Source organism: Prinia subflava, chromosome 5, assembly GCF_021018805.1.
Source record: "Prinia subflava isolate CZ2003 ecotype Zambia chromosome 5, Cam_Psub_1.2, whole genome shotgun sequence".
NCBI lineage: Eukaryota > Metazoa > Chordata > Aves > Passeriformes > Cisticolidae > Prinia > Prinia subflava.
In genome coordinates, this window is record NC_086251.1 from 17,807,693 (window position 1) to 17,829,310 (window position 21,618).

Sequence of the window (21,618 nt, forward strand, 5' to 3'; positions counted from 1 at the left end):
TGATTTGTTTTGGGGTTTTTTTAGGATGGCTGCAGTGTTAACAGACCCATTTCCTCTTTCAAAATTGTTACTGAGAATGTAATCTGTGGGAAATCAGGAGTTACGTGTTCCAGATCCATCAGCATTTACCTTGGGGTAAGCTCTTCTTTCTGCCATTATCCAGCTGAATAGATTTTAAGATCAGGTTTTCTTCATTTTTGGGAGCTTTAGCTGTACCCTAAGAGAAAAGTCTTGTAAGAGAAGTTGTGTGCTAAACCTAGAGCCTTGGTTTTAGTAGGAAATTCCATAGTTGTTTGTTTGGGATTTTTAATTCTCATGTTGTGTTTCATTCTCCAAGAATCTTGTCCATGTAGAAGCCAGGAAATGTTGAAGTTTACTTCACAGTGAATTGCTCAATCAAAAATACTGTTTTCCTGCTGCAGTATCACAGCATCTGAACTTTGGCAAGGAAGATACTGAAATTTAGTATCTTGTAAGTTGTAACTTGCAGATAAATTTTCTTCCAGAATCTGACAATCATACTGAGAGATGAAACCTATGCTATTTCTGGGGAAAATCCTGGTGTCCGGTACAAAGTGATAAAGAACGCCCTTCACCTGATGTTTGATATCATTATCCCTGGAAAATACAACATGACCCTTATTTGGAATAAGCACATGAACTTCTTCATCAAGATCTCCAGAGAAACACAGGTATTGCAGAATAATTTCCCTAAAGTGTCTCTCCATTCAGATAGAACTGCACATTTGATCCCGGTTGCCTTGAATCTCTGTGATGGCAATGGTTTTCCAGAAATGCTGCTGGCAATTAATTCTTTTCATTATCTCCAAAACAGCAGAGATCTTCACAAGAGGCTAACCTCTAAGGGATTTCTGTACTGCATTCAGGAAATTTTTGAGTTAAGTGTTTGTAATTTATGCAACTGCACGTTTGAATTTGATCTCTAAATGATTGCAGTTTAGAGGAGAAACCCATGCACAAGTATGTTATGAGAGGGTATTTGTGGGTGACAGTCGCTCCTAAAGCACGGGACACTGTCAGTAATCAAAAGGGAGGGTGAGAACTGTAACTTGCTGAACTGACATTGGTGCTTTCATTGAATCTAGGAAACGATCTGTGGTTTATGTGGGAACTATAATGGCAACATGAAGGATGACTTTGAAACTCGAAGCAAGTACGTGGCATCAAACGAGCTGGAATTTGTCAACTCTTGGAAAGAGAATCCTCTTTGTGGGGATGTGTACTTCGTAGTGGACCCCTGTAGCAAGAATCCTTATCGTAAAGCATGGGCAGAAAAGACATGTTCCATCATCAACAGCCATGTTTTTGCTGCCTGTCACACTAAGGTAAGAATTTATTTGCTCGTTTTTTTATTTATAGACATAATCTGTATTCTTCCAAATGCTCACGCTCTGACAGGTGATTTTTTCTTCAGCAAAATGTTTCAATAAAATACCTTTAAAGTTTTTTATGGCTCACATCTTTGTTAACTTTTTTTTTAAATTTGCATTTCACCAGCCCTTTTGTGAACACAAAAGCTAAGTATAGTATTAACTGATTAGTTAAAACTACAAGAGTGAAAAAAGAATGAAGACTTAAGAATCAGTAATTAGTCAGTCTGTTAGTGATGCCTGGTATTGATCAATGCATTTTCAGGTGGTGAAATGTAGAAAGTGAAATCTCTACAGTGAGAAATGTAGATAATGCATATACATAGGGTATAATAGGCCCAAAATAATGCTGGAGAATGAACCCCTCCTATTGGCGTGCAGGTGAATCGGATGCCCTACTACGAGGCCTGTGTGCGAGACTCCTGCGGGTGTGACATTGGAGGGGACTGCCAGTGCATGTGTGACGCCATCGCGGTCTATGCCATGGCCTGCTTGGAGAAAGGCATCTGCATCGACTGGAGGACCCCTGAGTTCTGTCGTGAGTTTCCTTCAGCTCTCCTTGAACAGTCTGAAGGGATTTTCATTGTCAGTGTATTCATTTGGCAACACGGGAAACTTGTTAATAACTACCTCCAAGTCTGCATTTTCTCTGTGGGTAAAGAGTTGACCTCAGTCACCTGAGTTTTGAAATCTCTACTTTTCTGGTAAATTAACCAAAATATTTTAACTCTTTTTACTATGGAGTAATGAGAGAGAAAATAATGTGGTCACAGAAAGCAGATTGTTTCTTCTGCTATCACTGTATAGTGCACTGTGAGTTTGCCAGCAGAGAAAGCATGAATTTACAGGAAATTGTAAAAAAATGTTTCATTTGAGCTGTGATGAAATCACCTTCTGTGTGGATTCAAGGGAATGAAGACAGCTGTGTTGGCTGGAACACTGTAAAACAGGAAAATGACATCAAGGTGTTCCAAAACAGCACATATAGGGGAAAAAAAAGAGGATGAACATGCTATAAATCAATGTTAAAGTTGTCATCTTTGATGGTTTTCTTTCCACATTTCAATATACTGTGTATGAAAAGTTGTGGAAATGCCTGCGTACTGTACTTGCAAAAAAGAAACTGACTTCTCTGTGTTAAAATATGTATTTACATCAGAAGCTAATCACTTCAGTGAAGGTTTTTTATTCCAACTGGTAATTAATTTTGTCTTCCTTCTACTACTTTGGAAATATCATGCCATTAATCTAAAAAAAAAAAGTATGACTCCTCTCTTGCTTCTCCTTTTTTTAGCTGTCTATTGTGAGTATTACAATTCTCATAAAAGAACAGGAATTGATGATGCTTTTTCCCGTGGCTACAATGATGACAAATGCACCTGGCACTACAGGCCTTGCAACTGTCCAAATCAAAACTACAAATATGTCAATATTGAAGGTAATAACCTCTACTACTGTAAACCAGGAACAAGTAACAATTGTTTTCAGTGCTTTTTTTTTTCCTTAATTAGTCATATTACAGTTAAATAATGGTAATCTAATTGATGTTATTTTTGAATAAGTTTTGCTGATCTTTCTCTTACTAGTAGTGTTTTAAATACATAATCAACTCAGTAGATGTTCTATATTTAGCTTTACATCAAACTCAACCTGTCTGGATGAGCAATTCTGACTTGCACCAATTCAAAAGGAAAGAAAACATGTGGAGAGACCAATTAATATTTTTATTAAACAAATTGATAGAGCTGGAGAAACCAAATAAATCCCTACATAGGCAAAACCTCCTTCTGAGGATAACATGGGAAATACTTGCCTGAATAGATGATTGCAATTGATACTATTTTTTAACAACAGAAATATAATCTATTCAATTATAAATAGTGTAAATTAAATGTCTTTGTTTGAGAAAGGTAAACCAACCTCTCTACTCCTTTCCTCAGGTTGTTACAACTGCTCTCATGATGAATACTTTGACCATGAAGAGGAAAGGTGCATGCCATGTGGTAAGCACCATTTCTTTCTCCACAGTAACTTGAAAACCATACTACAACATTTGCAGAGAATCACAGAAGATATTTTTCTAGTATCTCCCCATAAATGAGTGTTCATCTAAACGTAACTTCCTTTCAAAATAAACCCATTACTATACTGCTTGTAAAATAAAGTAATGGTGTTCTAATCTGTGTGAGGCACAGGCCCAGCAGAGCTGTGAATCTCAGAGGTATTCAACACATTTCACAATGTGTGAAAAGGGAACGTATAGCAGAAGGGCACATTTATCTACTGGACTCAATAAGTATCTTTTCAGAGATTTTTTTTAAATTAACTTGAGGTTTATTACCTTATGGCTTATTTCCATGAAAACCTATCTTATTAAATAATGTTTTGGATAGACTCTAACTGGACAGTTTGGATTTTAATACAGATGTAAAAAAACTTTAAGAACAAAATTACAAAATTCTGTGTTGTGTAACCAGGATCTCAGCTACTGATCTCCCTTACATACAAAACCATGTTCCACTATCCCTGAAAAGTGAACTGCCCTTAGCCATAAGTCATAACAAAGATATGAAAAACTCAGTAGTTTTCATTATAATAGTGAGATGGATTGATTTGTTTGTAATTAAGTCCTTTGTTGTGAATTTGACCACTGAAATATGTAACATTAAATACTTTCAGGAATACCTCAATAATTAGCACAATTCTTGGAATCCAATCCAGTGAGATTTGCCTTATCTGGGATATTTTAATATGCTTTTATTCACAAATTTAATCTGTTCTGCCTTTATGTAACAGGACAAGTAAACGTTACCACCACACCCGAACCATCTTCACCTTCACCAGGTTAGTTTACACAGCTGACAAACTGTGTGAGTTATACACTGATCTGATGCCCTGATAAGCGTTTATGAAATCAGTAATGTCCTTTGCTGTGTGATTTAGCAGCATTACCAGTTTCACATGCATAAGGTGAAATTATTACAAATACCCTGGTACCATAATATCCTGGGCTGCATCAAAAGCTGCATGGCCAGCAGGTCAAGGGAGGACACTGTGCCCCTCTGCTCGGATGAGAGCCCACCTGGAATGCTCTGTCCAGCTCTGCAGTCTCTAACTCAAGACAGAGGAGGGCCACAAAAATGACCAGAGGGTTGGAACACCTCTCCTGTGAGAAAAGGCTGAGATCTGGGGTTTTTCAGTCTGGGCAGGAGATCTATGGAGACCTCTGTGGCTTGAATGGGGCTTGTAAAGAAAGATGGGAACAGACTTTTTAAGTAGGGCCTGTTGTGATGGGACGAGGGGTAATGGTTTTAAATCAGAAGAGATTCAGATTCAGACTAGATGTAAGGAAGAAATTGTTTATGATGAGGCTGGTAAAACACTGGAAGACATTGCCCAGAGAGACTGTTGAATCCCCTTACCTGGAAGCATTCAGTTCAGGCTGGAGATGCCTTTGAGCAACCTGACTGAGTTGAAGACATCCCTGCTCATTGCAGAGGGAGTGAATTAGATTATCTTTAATGGACTGTGCCAACCCAAGTCATTCTATGATTCTGTGATGAAAAGGATCTCACAAAAATTTATGCCCAGTCTTACTAGAGCCATGTAACATTTCTACAATTGAAGAAAGTCTTGATGGAAATGTGTGGCTGACTATACCAAATCCGTATGGCCTGATACAGGAAAGAAACCTACATATGCTGATCTTAAATTTGTTAGAAATTCCATTAATTTCCCTGAATACAGATGGTATTGGAAAACTCTACACTGTGGGTTATACGAATAATAAAATTGTGCATAGTATTGGATATAGCATTGGAATATTGCTCCGTCTCTGTTGATAGGAACAAGTATTATGCCAAATTCACTTTAAAGTGAAGAAAAAGGTATAAAGCATCTCCAAGAATACCTGTTTCATGTATTCACTGCATACAATAGCAAAAGAAGCAATGGATAACAGCTCTTCAAGGTTTAATCTAAAAGGCAATGAGTTTTACAAGTAGCTACTGCTAATAGCTATAAAAACAGTGGTTTGACTTTAGAAAAATTCCATTTATGTAGGTATATTATCAGTAGATTATTGAGGACTACTTCTTATCTTTTTGTTTTGATTCTTTTTCTCTTAGCAACAGTGCAGCCTGAAGTGACAAGGAGCTCTACCACAAGCGCCCTACCAACAGTACCCAGTACTTCTCCAACAACTGTGTCACCTGAGACTACAAATCCAACAATAACTGCAAAAATTACAGTTCCAACAGCTTCACCCTCACAACCTCTTGTCACAATAAAGTCAACAACTGGTAGGTTTTTAGTGTTATTGTCTAAAATAAATTATGGTAAACTTGCTCTATACCTCTGTACATCATTGAGATATCATTCCTAGGAATGCATTTCAAATTCATACAACCTCCGAACATTAGACTCCAAATCATGAAGTAGGCAAAGCAGGCTTCCAGAAAGGAGCTTGTAAACCAGAAATGTTTAGAAGTGTATACTGAAAGTGCATGAAAAATATAAAGGATATAGGCATTAGTTAAAAATGCAACCAAAAAGTGACTCATCTGAGAAACACAATTAGAAGATCTGTAAGCAGTGAGCAAGCCCAGCTGCAGCTGGGTTTATTAGCTCAGCTTCAGCCTCCTTTCCACTGGTTCATTTATGGAGTTCAAGGAGCACCCTATTGACTCTGAATAATGTAAGCAAGCCCCAAAGCAGAGTCACACGGTATCAGTGTAGCAGCTTTGTCTGGGCTTCTGAAGTCCTGTTCTCTGGAGGATGACTCTGCCAGCATCAATTACTTTGTGATTCTGTGGCTTGTGGAGCCTCCTTTAGCCTCATACCAACATGCACTTCAGCTAATGAACTGTCTTGGACCATGGCTGTCAGGGGAAGCAGAGCTAAAAACAGGTCCCAAAGGAGTCAAAACACACAAAAGCTGACATTGTGACAGATGATTTGTGCACTGAGACAAGGAGAGTCTGTAGTATGATGTTATTTAGCTTTTCAGTAGAAATTGCAGCAAGCTGTGAGCGTGGATGTTTTGGAACATAATAAAAGCCAATGGCCAAAGCCCATATAGACTTTAGCCGAAGTGATAACAAAGCTAACTAGTTAGGAAAAAATTATATGAAATAAATCTACTACAGGAAAATACAGAAAATGAGAACAAAGACAGATATGAGACAAAAGAAAACAAATATAAGCACAAAAATATTTGGTAAGCTTATGAGAACACAAATACAACAGTTGTACTGAAAATATTCAAAAAATAAAAAATCATCTCTAAAATATTAATAACTTCCTTATAATTTATCTGGTTTTATTTTTCTATGAATTGGTTACTCACATTATATTTTTACCTTTCCTCCAAAAGAACATACAACATCAATTTTCACCACACCAAACATGACTACAACCATCACTACCCCATCCATAACAACCTCAGTGAAAAGAACCATGGCCACTACTCCAGAGTCTGTTCCCTCATCACCTTCTGCCTCATCAACTTCTGCTACAACAGAGACAGGACAAGTAGGGGTCACCTCACCACCCTTCGAGACCACCAGCAAAAGGGAAACAGCAACCTCCTCGATACCTACTCAGACCTCAACTCAGAGCACAACTTTCAGCCAGCCTAAACTAACAACAGCAGGTAAACAGCACTTTCTTCTAGCTGTCAGGTGAAGACTTCACTCACAACACACATGTCAATACACTCCTTATTAAAAAACCCTAAGCATTCTTACTAGTGGTCTTAACATTGCAAAAAGAAAGTAATGGAAAGGACATGGATAAGAAATGTGATGAAAATGGAAATCTGTCTTGCCAACGGAGCAAGCATCTGACATCCAAATATGATGTTAAAGCTAACATTTCTCTTCCAACACTTCCTCCAAATTTAGACAAAATCTCTCTACACTTCAAAGCAAGTTCCTTAAAACTCACAGACCACAGAATATATTCCTCCTACCCACTGTAACAAATACTGCCCCAAAATACGTTAACTTTTTTGAATGTCTGGCACTCAATATACAAACAAGGACGGTCTCCTTGAGGCTGTATGGCAACATGAATTACTACATTAGCAACAGACAGGCAGGGACAGTGTGTGGTGGGAAGTCTGCTGTAATGGGAGGGCAGCTGTATGCTCTTTCCCAAATCCAGGTCTCCCCCACAAAGTACTGTTGGGGTGCATATATCTGGGTCTTCTTGTGCAAGCAATTACAGCGTCCTGTAGGAACCTTACCAGATCCCAGCCATTACTAATATTCATTCTTCCATCACAGAGAGTGAGGAAACTGAAGCAACCACTCTGCACTACCCAGAAGGTGAGTAAAAGGGACTAGAGAGATGCCCTTGGCCTAAGACTCTGCTTCACTTACCCCAGCTTTTCCAGATAATGATCTTGCCCAGATTGGGATACCTGGGAGGGGAAACATGTGCATCCAATGAGGCTCTCCTTTCCTCAGGAGCTTCAGAAAAATTCAGGGAGTGTCAAATTGTCAGAGGCAGCATTCAGACCCACCCTCAATCAACTTGTGCTTTTCTCTCTGTAGTTGTCACCCACATAAGAACAACGTTGACACAGCCTGTGCAGCACCTTGTCACACAGACACAGACCACCCCTGCCACATCCACCAGCAGCACCTCTGTCCCGAGAGAGACCAGCCCTGCCACCAGCCCAGAAGTTCCATGGACAATGACATTTCCAAGCTCTTTCCCTGTCACCTCAGCCTCGTCTGCTTCTTCCCTCTCCTCAGCCCAGCTGGGAACATCATACCCTGGTAAGGCTCCTTCCTGCTGCTCTGCCTGCTTCTTCCAGCTCACAGCCTTCTCTCCTAAGCAGCACATCCCACAAAGGCCTCAGTTTTGGTATTCATTCTCAGTTCCCCCTGCTGTTGCCATGGGACACTGGCAGGTCCTGGGCCTGACCCACACATGACCCTGACTGTATCCTCCTCCCTGCAACCTCAGGGCTTTGGCTCTGGGACACAGGCCTGTATGAGGGTTCGGGCATCCATGAGTTCCTGCCCTACAGCTACCAATCAAGCACAAGCTAAAATACCTCCCTCTTCTTAGAGGGCTGCTCTGAGAATGCACAGTGGGGCAGGGGTGAACAAAAGGCAGGAAAGTGCAAACACATCTCCAATTTACAGCTCAGAACAGTTTTGAGTGAGAGGCATAACCCAAGGCATCATGTCCTTCCAAAGGATGCCTAGGCCCTGGCAGACCCATGAAAAGTGCAGTTCAACAAATAGGACCTCATGGACCACTGCTGACCCCGAGTGCAAGACTCACCAGTGGAGGGTGGGAAAGAAAGAGTACACTCAACTCCAGGCTGAAGTTCTTTCACTTAGACCCACATGCCAGAGTTGTCTTAGTGTTGATCCTCCTCTGGGGAGATGTCACAACATGCTTTGCATAGAATCCTTCCCAAGACTCAATCATTCTTTTCTCTCATCCATTTCTTTGTAGCAAGGGAGCCAACCAGAGCTAAGACACCAACTACTAATGTAGTAACAGGTGAGTGCTCTGGCCATGGAAGAGATAAGAGTCATCCCCGGCCAATGCATCCATATACCTTCAGTAGCCAGAGCCTTCCCATGGATCCCTCCAAAAGGAGTCTGTAGCAAGCCATTTTTAAACTACCAGTGATAGCTCTCCCCACTCAACTGTTCCAGAAAGAAGGAGATGAGATAAATTGCTATGGCTCAATCTTCAAAATGGTCACCAGCAAACACTTAGGAAAGAGAAGCAAGATAGGATGGAACATATTTAGGATAATGGACATATTTATTAATTGAAAAAACCCCAACGCAGAGCCAACCAGATGTAGTGGGAACTAGGCCACACATGCTGGCCTGTAACTGAGCACAAAATCTCCAAAACAGAAGAGTCAATATCACCCAATTTCCAATAAGCCAGTAACATACAACTGACCTGTGCTTCCCTCCTGACAGCCTTCACCCAGGAACAGTCAACTGTGCCACACACTGGGCCACATCTGACCACACACAAGACCTCAGCCTCCACCTCCATCAGCAGCACCTCCAAGACCTCTGTCTCCACAGGGCCCAGCCCACCAAGCAGCACAGAAGCCCCTCTGGAAACAACATCTCCCCATCCCAGCTCTCCCCCTGCCCCCAGCAGCCCGCTCAGCACGCGGCTGCCATCCACTGCCACCACTGCCACAGTCTCCTCCACAGCAGCTCCAAGCACCAGCCCCACGCCTACTCCTACAACCCTGAGGCCCAAGGCCCCTTCCCCAACCACCAGTGCTGCCAAGGAGTCTCCTGTAACACAGACATCTGCACCCACCACAGCCAAAACCAGCACGCTGCCATCGTCTGCTTCTTCTGCCTCCTCAACTGTGTCCTCAGCGTGGCTCAGCTCCTCACTGCCGGGTGAGGCTCCGTCTTACCCATCCTACTACTTTGCTTACTATTCCATTTCCCTTCTTAGTTTGCAGTTGCACAGACTGCTTGCTGAGTTGTTTTCAGTTTTGGTCACCATTTAATCTTCTTTCTTCCATGGAAGAGTAGTATGGCCCTACTTTGTTATGTCTCTGGGACACTCTTTCCCCCATTGAGCCTGACTTGTGACCCTCAGAGGGGGCTGTTCTTAAGTGTTGCAGTGCAGATTTGGCCGGGCCCCCCAGGCTCTAAGTTTGCTGGCATTTGCATGCAGACAGGGAAGGAGACTTCAGAAGGCTGGTGAGGTGCTGATGAGATGAGGATTTATTTGGAGTCCGACCCCAGGAAAGCAGCATAGTCACTGAGGGAGAGGGGAGAAGGAGGGGGAGAGAGTGAAGTAGACCTTTAAGGGGAGAGGAGCAGAGCCTCCAGAGGCCTCCAGAGCAAGAGGGCAAGGCCCCTCCTTCTTCACCCTTAACAGGAGATTCAAAGTGGGCGCGGACAGATCCTCAGGCCAATGGGATTACAGATACGTGATACTGCAGGGGAGGTTACAGACTTGGGATGAACCGTACACTTCGAGGGGTGAGCCAGAGCATACCATTTCAATAAAATACAATTCCACACTTAAGCTCTCCCTATTCCTTGAAGGCACAAATGCATAACCAGACAGAGTCCTCTCTCAGGAAGACATAGCGGGATCTTGCCTGTTGGAAGCCACTGTATCCATTTCCTCCCTTTCTAGGAGAGAAAGCAGACAGATTTAGGCAGGCGCCAAAGTCTAAGTGCTTCCTTTTTTCCAGGAATACTCAGGGCAGCACAGCCCTGCTGTTTTTGTTTATATCCCCAAGCTAAGGCCTCTGAGAACCTGCATTTCCAACTTTTGCTGCTCTCAACCTCAAAAGATGTATGCTTTTCTTCCAGCAGCCATCACCCAGGAACAGTCAACTGTGCCACACACTGGGCCACATCTGACCACGCACAAGACCTCAGCCTCCACCTCCATCAGCAGCACCTCCAACACCTCTGTCTCCACAGGGCCCAGCCCCCCAAGCAGCACAGAAGCCCCTCTGGAAACAACATCTCCCCATCCCAGCTCTCCCCCTGCCCCCAGCAGCCCGCTCAGCACGCGGCTGCCATCCACTGCCACCACTGCCACAGTCTCCTCCACAGCAGCTCCAAGCACCAGCCCCACGCCTACTCCTACAACCCTGAGGCCCAAGGCCCCTTCCCCAACCACCAGTGCTGCCAAGGAGTCTCCTGTAACACAGACCTCTGCACCCACCACAGCCAAAACCAGCACGCTGCCATCGTCTGCTTCATCTCCCTCCTCAACTGTGTCCTCAACGTGGCTCAGCTCCTCACAGCCGGGTGAGGCTCACTCTTACCCATCCTACTGCTCTGCCATTTCCCTTCTTAGTTTGCAGTTGCACAGACTGCTTGCTGAGTTGTTTTCAGTTTTGGTCACCATTTAATCTTCTTTCTTCCATGGAACTGTAGTATGGCCCTACTTTGTTATTACTCTGGGACACTCGTTCCCCTGTTGAGCCTTACTTGCGACCCTCAGAGGAGGCTGTCCTCAAGCTCTCTCTGTTCCTCGAAGGGACACATGCAGAACCAGACAGGGTCCTCTCACAGGCACAGGTAGTGGGATCTTGTCTGTTGGAAGCCACTGTATCCATTCGCTCCCTTTCTGGCAGAGAAAGCAGGCAGCTTTAGGCAGGAGCCACAGTCTCAGTGCTCCCTTTTTTTCCAGGAATACTCAGGGCAGCACAGCCCTGCTGTTTTTGTTTATATCCCCAAGCTAAGACCTCTGTGAACCTGCATTTACAACTTTTGCTTCCCTCATCCTCAAAAGATGTATGCTTTTCTTCCAGCAGCCATCACGCAGGAACAGTCAACTGTGCCACACACTGGGCCACATCTGACCACAGAGAAGACCACAGCTGCCACTTCCATCAGCAGCACCTCCAAGACCTCTGTCTCCACAAGGCCCAGCCCACCAAGCAGCACAGAAGCCCCTCTGGAAACAACATCTCCCCATCCCAGCTCTCCCCCTGCCCCCAGCAGCCCGCTCAGCACGCGGCTGCCATCCACTGCCACCACTGCCACAGTCTCCTCCACAGCAGCTCCAAGCACCAGCCCCACGCCTACTCCTACAACCCTGAGGCCCAAGGCCCCTTCCCCAACCACCAGTGCTGCCAAGGAGTCTCCTGTAACAGAGACCTCTGCACCCACCACAGCCAAAACCAGCATGCTGCCATCGTCTGCTTCATCTCCCTCCTCAACTGTGTCCTCAACGTGGCTCAGCTCCTCACTGCCGGGTGAGACTCTCTGCAACCCATCCTACTACTTTGCTTACTCTGCCATTTCCCCTCTTAGTTTGCAGTTGCACAGGCTGCTTGCTGAGTTGTTTTCAGTTTTGGTCACCATTTTCACTAGTTTTTCCATGGAACTGTAGTATGGCCTTTTTTATGTCTCTGTGACACTGGTTTCCCCCATTGAGCCTGATTTGCAGCCCTCAGAGGGGCCTGTCCTCAAGCTCTCTTTGTTCCTCGAAGGGACACATGCAGAACCAGACAGGGTCCTCTCCCAGGCACAGGTAGTGGGATCTTGTCTGTTGGAAGCCACTGTATCCATTCCCTCCCTTTCTGGGAGAGAAAGCAGGCAGCTTTAGACAGGAGCCACAGTCTCAGTGCTTCATTTTTTCCAAGAATACTCAGGGCAGCACAGCCCTGCTGTTTTTGTTTATATCCCCAAGCTAAGGCCTCTGAGAACCTGCATTTCCAACTTTTGCTGCTCTCAACCTCAAAAGATGTATGCTTTTCTTCCAGCAGCCATCACCCAGGAACAGTCAACTGTGCCACACACTGGGCCACATCTGACCACGCACAAGACCTCAGCCTCCACCTCCATCAGCAGCACCTCCAAGACCTCTGTCTCCACAAGGCCCAGCCCACCAAGCAGCACAGAAGCCCCTCTGGAAACAACATCTCCCCATGCTAGCTCTCCCCCTGCCCCCAGCAGCCCGCTCAGCACGCGGCTGCCATCCACTGCTACCACTGCCACAGTCTCCTCCACAGCAGCTCCAAGCACCAGCCCCACGCCTACTCCTACAACCCTGAGGCCCAAGGCCCCTTCCCCAACCACCAGTGCTGCCAAGGAGTCTCCTGTAACACAGACCTCTGCACCCACCACAGCCAAAACCAGCACGCTGCCATCGTCTGCTTCATCTCCCTCCTCAACTGTGTCCTCAGCGTGGCTCAGCTCCTCACTGCCGGGTGAGGCTCCGTCTTACCCATCCTACTACTTTGCTTACTATTCCATTTCCCTTCTTAGTTTGCAGTTGCACAGACTGCTTGCTGAGTTGTTTTCAGTTTTGGTCACCATTTAATCTTCTTTCTTCCATGGAAGAGTAGTATGGCCCTACTTTGTTATGTCTCTGGGACACTCTTTCCCCCATTGAGCCTGACTTGTGACCCTCAGAGGGGGCTGTTCTTAAGTGTTGCAGTGCAGATTTGGCCGGGCCCCCCAGGCTCTAAGTTTGCTGGCATTTGCATGCAGACAGGGAAGGAGACTTCAGAAGGCTGGTGAGGTGCTGATGAGATGAGGATTTATTTGGAGTCCGACCCCAGGAAAGCAGCATAGTCACTGAGGGAGAGGGGAGAAGGAGGGGGAGAGAGTGAAGTAGACCTTTAAGGGGAGAGGAGCAGAGCCTCCAGAGGCCTCCAGAGCAAGAGGGCAAGGCCCCTCCTTCTTCACCCTTAACAGGAGATTCGAAGTGGGCGCGGACAGATCCTCAGGCCAATGGGATTACAGATACGTGATACTGCAGGGGAGGTTACAGACTTGGGATGAACCGTACACTTCGAGGGGTGAGCCAGAGCATACCATTTCAATAAAATACAATTCCACACTTAAGCTCTCCCTATTCCTTGAAGGCACACATGCATAACCAGACAGGGTCCTCTCCCAGAAAGAGATAGTGGGATCTTGCCTGTTGGAAGCCACTGTATTTGGAAGCCATTGCCATTTGTTGGAAGCCATTTCCTCCCTTTCTAGGAGAGAAAGCAGACAGATTTAGGCAGGAGCCAAAGTCTAAGTGCTTCCTTTTTTCCAGGAATACTCAGGGCAGCACAGCCCTGCTGGTTTTGTTTATGTGCCCTATCTAAGGCCTCTGAGAACCTCCATTTCCAGCTTTTGCTGCTCTCATCCTCAAAAGATGTATGCTTTTCTTCCAGCAGCCTTCACCCAGGAAAAGTCAACTGTGCCACACATTGGGCCACATCTGACCACGCACAAGACCTCAGCCTCCACCTCCATCAGCAGCACCTCCAAGACCTCTGTCTCCACAGGGCCCAGCCCCCCAAGCAGCACAGAAGCCCCTGTGGAAACAACATCTCCCCATCCCAGCTCTCCCCCTGCCCCCAGCAGCCCGCTCAGCACGCGGCTGCCATCCACTGCCACCACTGCCACAGTCTCCTCCACAGCAGCTCCAAGCACCAGCCCCACGCCTACTCCTACAACCCTGAGGCCCAAGGCCCCTTCCCCAACCACCAGTGCTGCCAAGGAGTCTCCTGTAACAGAGACCTCTGCACCCACCACAGCCAAAACCAGCACGCTGCCATCGTCTGCTTCATCTCCCTCCTCAACTGTGTCCTCAGCGTGGCTCAGCTCCTCACTGCCGGGTGAGACTCTCTGCAACCCATCGTGTGCATCCCCCTTCTCTGCTTTTTCCATTCATTCTTTTCCAGCCATAGATGTTGCTTGCACGATTGTTTTAGTTTTTGCTCCCCACTCCCCCTTCTGTCTGGTTTGGAACACTGGTATGGCCTTACTTTTTTATGTCTCTGGGGCATTGGTCTCTCCCATGGAGCCTCCCTGTCTTAAAGGAGATTGACTGTGTGCTCTGCCTAGTTATTGAATGGAGATATGCATATCGAGACAGGGTCCTTTTCTAAGAACAACTACTGGGATCTTGCGGGTTGGGAACTCCTGTATCCAAATATTCCCTTTTTAGGACAGAAACCAGACAGCAGTTTGTGGACAGGACTCACAATCCCAGTGTTCCTTTTCCCCCAGAAATACTCCCTGCAGCATTGCATTTTACATTCCATCCCCACTCTGAGTCCTCTGACCACCTCCATTTCCTATTTTTATCTTCATCCACAACTGACCTGTGCTTCCCTCCTGGCAGCCTTCACCCAGGAACAGTCAACTGTGCCACACATTGGGCCACATCTGACCACGCACAAGACCTCAGCCTCCACCTCCATCAGCAGCACCTCCAAGACCTCTGTCTCCACAAGGCCCAGCCCACCAAGCAGCACAGAAGCCCCTCTGGAAACAACATCTCCCCATGCCAGCTCTCCCCCTGCCCCCAGCAGCCCGCTCAGCACGCGGCTGCCATCCACTGCCACCACTGCCACAGTCTCCTCCACAGCAGCTCCAAGCACCAGCCCCACGCCTACTCCTACAACCCTGAGGCCCAAGGCCCCTTCCCCAACCACCAGTGCTGCCAAGGAGTCTCCTGTAACACAGACCTCTGCACCCACCACAGCCAAAACCAGCACGCTGCCATCGTCTGCTTCTTCTGCCTCCTCAACTGTGTCCTCAGCGTGGCTCAGCTCCTCACAGCCAGGTGAGACTCTCTTTTACCCATCCTACTACTTTGCTTACTATTCCATTTCCCTTCTTAGTTTGTAGTTGCACAGGCTGCTTGCTGAGTCGTTTTTAGTTTTAGTCACCATTTTCACTAGTTTTTGCATGGAACAGTAGTATGGCCTTTTTTTGTCTCTGTGACACTGGTTTCCCCCATTGAGCCTGACTTGCGACCCTCAGAGGAGGCTGTCCTCAAGCTCTCTCTGTTCCTCGAAGGGACACATGCAGAACCAGACAGGGTCCTCTCCCAGGCACAGGTAGTGGGATCTTGTCTTGTTTGGAGGCACTGTATCCATTCCCTCCTTTTCTAGGAGAGAAAGCAGGCAGCTTTAGACAGGAGTCACAGTCTCAGTGCTTCCTTTTTTTCCAGGAATACTCAGGGCAGCACAGCCCTGTTGGTTTTGTTTATATGCCCTATCTAAGGCCTCTGAGAACCTGCATTTCCAGCTTTTGCTGCTCTCAACCTCAAAAGATGTATGCTTTTCTTCCAGCAGCCTTCACCCAGGAACAGTCAACTGTGCCACACACTGGGCCATATCTGACCACACACAAGACCTCAGCCTCCACCTCCATCAGCAGCACCTCCAAGACCTCTGTCTCCACAAGGCCCAGCCCACCAAGCAGCACAGAAGCCCCTCTGGAAACAACATCTCCCCATCCCAGCTCTCCCCCTGCCCCCAGCAGCCCGCTCAGCACGCGGCTGCCATCCACTGCCACCACTGCCACAGTCTCCTCCACAGCAGCTCCAAGCACCAGCCCCACGCCTACTCCTACAACCCTGAGGCCCAAGGCCCCTTCCCCAACCACCAGTGCTGCCAAGGAGTCTCCTGTAACACAGACCTCTGCACCCACCACAGCCAAAACCAGCACGCTGCCATCGTCTGCTTCTTCTGCCTCCTCAACTGTGTCCTCAGCGTGGCTCAGCTCCTCACAGCCTGGTAAGGCTCCTTCCTAGCGGTCCTTCTGCTTTCTTTTTTCATCTCTCCTTTCTTCTCTCATTCTATCCATCCTCCTTACCTCCACTGTTGCTTTTAAAAAGCACATCCCAGTTTTCTGTTTGTGTGGCTGCTTATCCCTCCATTCCTTTGCCTTTGACCAGCTTGGTTCCCCAGTGTATTCCTGGGCCCGTGCACTGGTTCTGCTTGGGACAGAGCTAATTATTGTACCTGGCAGGTTTCCTGGTTCTGTATTAGATGTGAGTCCCAGCCTGATGGCACAGATGTGCCTTGGTGATGGCTCAGCAGTTCTAGCTCAGCGCCTGGGCCTCCTCTGTTTGTCCTTTCTCCAGCCAGGGAGCAGGCATGGGGTGGTCATGATGTCCATCAGGGACACAGCCAGCATAGGTGGCCCAAAGGCAGTGGCCAAGAAGACACTGCATTACCACACACCCTAATGCTGGGCTGTACAGTGGGAGAGCAGTGCAGTTACTGTCAAGTAGCCATTGCTTGGAGACTGGCTGGATATCGGCATGGGGTGGGATGTGGTGAGTGACTGCCTTTGCATCTCATAGGTAGATCTTCATTTAGTTTTTAGTTTCTTTACTTCTGAAAACTCTCTCTCTGGACATGTGTGGGTGTTCCTGCTTTGGCTTTTCTGATTCTCTCCCCATGTCTGAATAAGGGGAGTGAAGAACTGGCCAAATGGGCATCCTCAATTTTACCTGTGCCTTCCTCCTGGCAGCCTTCACCCATGAAAAGTCAACTGTGCCACACATTGGGCCACCTGTGACCACGCACAAGACCACGGCCACCACCTCCATCAGCAGCACCTCCAAGACCTCTGTCTCCACAGAAGTGCCTCTGGAAACCTCTCCAAATCCCAGCTCTCCGCCTGCCCCCAGCAGCCCGCTCAGCACCCGGCTGCCATCCACTGCCACGTCTCCGTTCTCTTCGGCTTTGGCCCCAGCCGCCAGCACAGTGTCTGTGCCTGCATCCCTGACTACTTCCACATTTAGGTCTGCTGAGAGCACTACACATTCTTACTTCCAAAACACCACATCAGCTCCATATAGCAAAACATCTTCATTAGCTGTCCCTAGCAGTATCTCTCCCCAGTCCAGGCCAGCGCTGATCCCAACTGTTTTGTCCACAACAATTACCTTTGCTCCCCATGTTATCACCACGGCTTCTACAGAGTCGGTTGAGAGGAGTTCCCTGCAAACAACTACACTGACCACTGCCCGCACAACATCGTCTCCTCCTCCCACCTCTGGACTTTCTACATCACTGTCCTCTGTTGTGCCATCAACAGTGCCACACGGTAATGTGTCTCCACATTATTTGCTTTATCATGGATTTTGCTTTTAATGCCTTTTTTGATGAGTGTATGAATTTTCTTTATGTATCCTTTGGCTATGGTTCTGTTTGTACCCATTGGCTCCATCTTTTCTTTTTGCCCTTTCTGCAGTTATTTTTTTCTGGCAGTTTTCTGCAGTTTTTTTTTTCTTAGATTTCATACAGGTTCCCTGCTATTCAAAATTTAAATATTAAGAAGTGTGAGTTAAAGAGTCTGACAGGATGCACTTCAGGACAGCCACAGAATCTTTGTTCTGTCATCTTAAAAAGCAGTGTAAGAAACCTCTTACTGGAACAGGTTATTCCCTCACTACTCTGCAGCCTTCCTGTTAGTTCTCACATGTTCTGCACACTTGGGCTTATAGACACAGCATCTTAGTGTACTGCCCAGTTAGCAGTTTTCTTATTTTTCAATAAGAAAATACCAAAGTCATACTACAGCATTAACTGAGCCTCCTCTGCAATAATGTTCAATAATCTATAACCTTCCTCTCAGCAGGGAACCTGACTGTGCTTAAAAGACCATTGTGCAGGATCAGGTGTGAGCGGTGCATGAATTGCCTTCATTGTTTTCAACATCTTTGTTCTCCTTAATATAAACTTCAAACATTCTCTCTGAACTCCTTGAAAAACCTGCGTTTTCAGCCAGCTTTCTGCTTCATAAAGTGCTTAGTGTGGTGCTTCAAGGCAGGAGAAAAAGTAAAACTGACACATAGAATTGTTACCTAACACATAGCATTAAACATTCTCCCTAGTAAGGCAAGTTGTAAACTTCTGGCTCCCTATAAATAGATCCTTAAAATGAGTAAATTAAGCCATTTTCAAATAAGTAAAATCTGTGAACCAGAAGCAATTCTACCAGAATGAGCTGACTGGTTGTTCTTTATGCATCTTTGTGTTTGCAGCAGAGGATTAGCTTTTCCATGCTGGACTGATTGTGTACTATAGTCTTAACATGGGTTTTTTTTTGCTCATTTTAATTCCAACAATTTCTGTTTTCTTAAAAAATATTTTTATTCTTTTCTTTTGTTGTCCCCCAGGGTAAGCCTCTCCTGCAAATTTAGTGCCCAGTTTAAAACCTCTTGCTGTGTAACTCACTTGTGACTTGTTAATTATCTCATGCAGTAAGAATGGTTTTCCATGAAACCAAATATGGAGGCTTTTGGCATCCAACAAAGGTCACTCAAGAAGACCAAGATGAATTTTAGCTGAATTTTTTTCTTTTTACATTTGACAGAGCATTGTAGAGAAGTTGAATATGAAGAAGAAATCACTTACAAAGGCTGTTCCACAAATGTCACTTTGAGCCGATGTGAAGGATCATGCCCATCTTCAACAAAGTAAGGATAACTGAGGCAGTACAGTACTAAAGTTGTTTTCCTTATTTGGTATCCTGTAAGTAAGGGAATTTTTGAACTATTGTGCCTTTATAATTCAGGGAGGAACTTGTGCTTAGAATCCACCCAGCAATATACAATGTTGCTGTATAAACCAGTTAATAGCAACAATAAGGTAATTTATTACACAGGGATTTTCATCTAATCAAGGATGGTCATCTCACTTCCTTAAGTTTTTGTTGTTTGTTTTTTAAAAAAGCCAGACATCAGTGCTGCAGGTTTGGAGGGCTTTTTTGTTCTTTTGATGGTTGGGGTTTTGGTTTTGTTTGCTTTTTAAAGACTCAAAAAGTGGTTTAGACTACAAATACCTATTTCAAATAGCTAAGACAGTAAAATAAGAAAATTTCATCTAAGGTAAGTAATGTCACTTGTCTCATCACATGCTCCTAATAGTGTAACTCAGGTATATTTTATAACTACAAGGGTACTCTCTGAGCCTGTGCAGTTCTGCTGCCCATTAGGAGAATTTGGCAGGAAATCAAGGCTTCAATACAAGTAAACAGTGCAGCAGTATCAGAGTTCAGTTACTGGGAAAAAAAAACCCCAAAGTTACATTCCCAACAATCCAAGCCAATACAGTGTTCAAGAATGGAAAGCAATGAAGGGTTTTGCTTTTGCAGGAACTATTTAAATTAATCCTGATGCTAAAAATTCTCCCCTTCAAAGCACATCCAGGTGTCCCCCCAGCTTTGTGAAAACTGAGTCATTGACCTTGTATCCCAAGAGTTGACAAAAGGGCTGTGAAATCTGGAGGAAGGCTTTTAGAGTTAAGGTTTGTCTCAACTGCTAAAGTTGTGGTTAAAACCCAGTTTTAAATGAAGCCAAGAAAACTTTCCTCTGCTTCAAAAGAGTTGGTTTTTTTTTTTTTTTTTTTTTTTTTTAATTGTCCTAACTCTCTTTGTCGCATATCTGAGTCCTGGCCTGTTACTGATAGAGATTCCCACCGACAGAGAAAGGCAGAACCAAGGCCAGCAGGAGGCTGAACACAGTCAGGAATCAACAGCCTGAGAACTGCAGTACCATAAGGACAGACTCAAACCCTTACCTGCCTATTCCAGTTCTCACTTCACCTACCTGTGCTCTGTGTTACTGTGAATTCAGCAGTTATGTGCAAGTCTTCTACCTTGTTAGCTGACCTCACACCCAGGACTGGCATCATACAGCCACCACCTCAGATTCCAGCACTAACTGTGCAGAGGGAGAAAGGGGTTTTCCTTCCTCTGTCAACTGCAAAAGGAACACACAAAATTCAGCATCTGCAAAGGAGACCTTTTGTAAACTCTAGTCCAGTGCACAGCTTTAACCAATTTAATCCCTGGTTACTTTACAAATATTCAAAAGGCCAAAAAGAGACCAGAGGAATCAAATTCTCTTAGTTTTCCAGTGAGGTCTGAGGCCTAACAGATGATGAGATCACAGAATCACAGACTATGCTGAGCTGGAAAGGACCCACATCATTGAGTCCATCCTGGTTTAAAATGGAAGGCAGCAGCTCAGTACACCAGAGTTTCTGCATCATGAGAACTTCAAAATGGAGTAATTTTCCACAGTTTGTGGAAAATGCAGTTGACAGAACCATTCAGCTGAGGGCTGTGCTCTTTCCTCTAAACCTCCCACCACAGGAAAGAAGGAAGTTCATATACATGAAAGGCTGTGAGCCTAACATGCTGTAAACAGATGCCAGCTGATTCTCCCTCCCTTTCACACAGGCTGGATGTTGAGAAGATGACGGTCACCACGGCATGCGGCTGCTGTAGGCCACTTGAACTTCTTAAGAAGCAACTCCAGCTCCCATGCCAAGACCCAGATAACCCTGGAAGAAGGCTCACCAAAGAAATGATTGTATTTAGTGGCTGTGTGTGTAACTTGGACAGTTGCACACACTAGCCAGACCTGGTGGCTGCAGATACCATATTTTGTAATTAAAAACCCTGATCACAAGTTAATCCTTCCACAGCTCATTGCCGGGTTCTCTTGTACCGATTACAGGGGACAGCCCTGCTGTCAGGCTGCCTGAGGGAGCTGCCTGGACTGCCAGTGGAGTTTCCAGATAAATTAGTCCTGATCAGGAGCAGGGTGGGGTGCAGAGGAGGAAAGAGCGAGCAGGCACGGAAATAAAGAACAGGCTCAGGCTGGGGAGCGGGAGGGAGGACAAGAAATTGTTTGGCCTTGCTCAGGGTGATTTATTTAACCAGAGGCTAAAACCTGGCCCATGAACTGGGCAGTAACAGAAATTCAGTGTTCAAATAAAGTAGAAGGAACTGAATTTGGTAACTTCTTTCTCCTTATTTGACCAATTATTTTAACTGAAAAACAGTCTTAGGTTCACTACAGTCAACTTGGACCTGTGCAAGATCCCACTACTTCAGTGGGAGAAGGGAAGTGACCTGTTCCTTGCCTTTGAAGGAACACAGATGACAGGGTTGGAAAGCAGGGTGCTACATGACCCAAAAGTGAATGG

At 45.6% G+C, this 21,618-nt stretch overlaps 1 protein-coding gene across 12 annotated transcripts in view; it reads left to right on the top strand.

Annotated features, from left to right (window-relative positions):
* LOC134551090 (mucin-6-like) overlaps nucleotides 1-21,103 on the top strand; it is a 44,371-nt gene extending 23,268 nt beyond the window's left edge. The window contains exons 23-44 of one of the 12 annotated variants that reach the window (XM_063398213.1): nucleotides 25-135; nucleotides 507-692; nucleotides 1,107-1,346; nucleotides 1,773-1,929; nucleotides 2,686-2,829; nucleotides 3,332-3,394; nucleotides 4,188-4,235; nucleotides 5,519-5,692; nucleotides 6,766-7,044; nucleotides 7,679-7,720; nucleotides 7,949-8,176; nucleotides 8,868-8,915; nucleotides 9,353-9,796; nucleotides 10,730-11,176; nucleotides 11,683-12,129; nucleotides 12,640-13,086; nucleotides 14,047-14,493; nucleotides 15,003-15,446; nucleotides 15,958-16,404; nucleotides 17,147-17,725; nucleotides 18,998-19,100; nucleotides 20,867-21,103. In XM_063398213.1, the coding sequence (XP_063254283.1) occupies nucleotides 25-135; nucleotides 507-692; nucleotides 1,107-1,346; nucleotides 1,773-1,929; nucleotides 2,686-2,829; nucleotides 3,332-3,394; nucleotides 4,188-4,235; nucleotides 5,519-5,692; nucleotides 6,766-7,044; nucleotides 7,679-7,720; nucleotides 7,949-8,176; nucleotides 8,868-8,915; nucleotides 9,353-9,796; nucleotides 10,730-11,176; nucleotides 11,683-12,129; nucleotides 12,640-13,086; nucleotides 14,047-14,493; nucleotides 15,003-15,446; nucleotides 15,958-16,404; nucleotides 17,147-17,725; nucleotides 18,998-19,100; nucleotides 20,867-21,044 (5,703 nt within the window). In that variant the 3' untranslated portion in view covers nucleotides 21,045-21,103. The remainder of the gene's footprint in view (nucleotides 1-24; nucleotides 136-506; nucleotides 693-1,106; nucleotides 1,347-1,772; nucleotides 1,930-2,685; nucleotides 2,830-3,331; nucleotides 3,395-4,187; nucleotides 4,236-5,518; nucleotides 5,693-6,765; nucleotides 7,045-7,678; nucleotides 7,721-7,948; nucleotides 8,177-8,867; nucleotides 8,916-9,352; nucleotides 9,797-10,729; nucleotides 11,177-11,682; nucleotides 12,130-12,639; nucleotides 13,087-14,046; nucleotides 14,494-15,002; nucleotides 15,447-15,957; nucleotides 16,405-17,146; nucleotides 17,726-18,997; nucleotides 19,101-20,866) is intronic. The other 11 variants (XM_063398219.1, XM_063398216.1, XM_063398218.1 and 8 more) reach the window with 11 other exon arrangements.
* The last annotated feature ends 515 nt before the right edge of the window (nucleotides 21,104-21,618 follow it).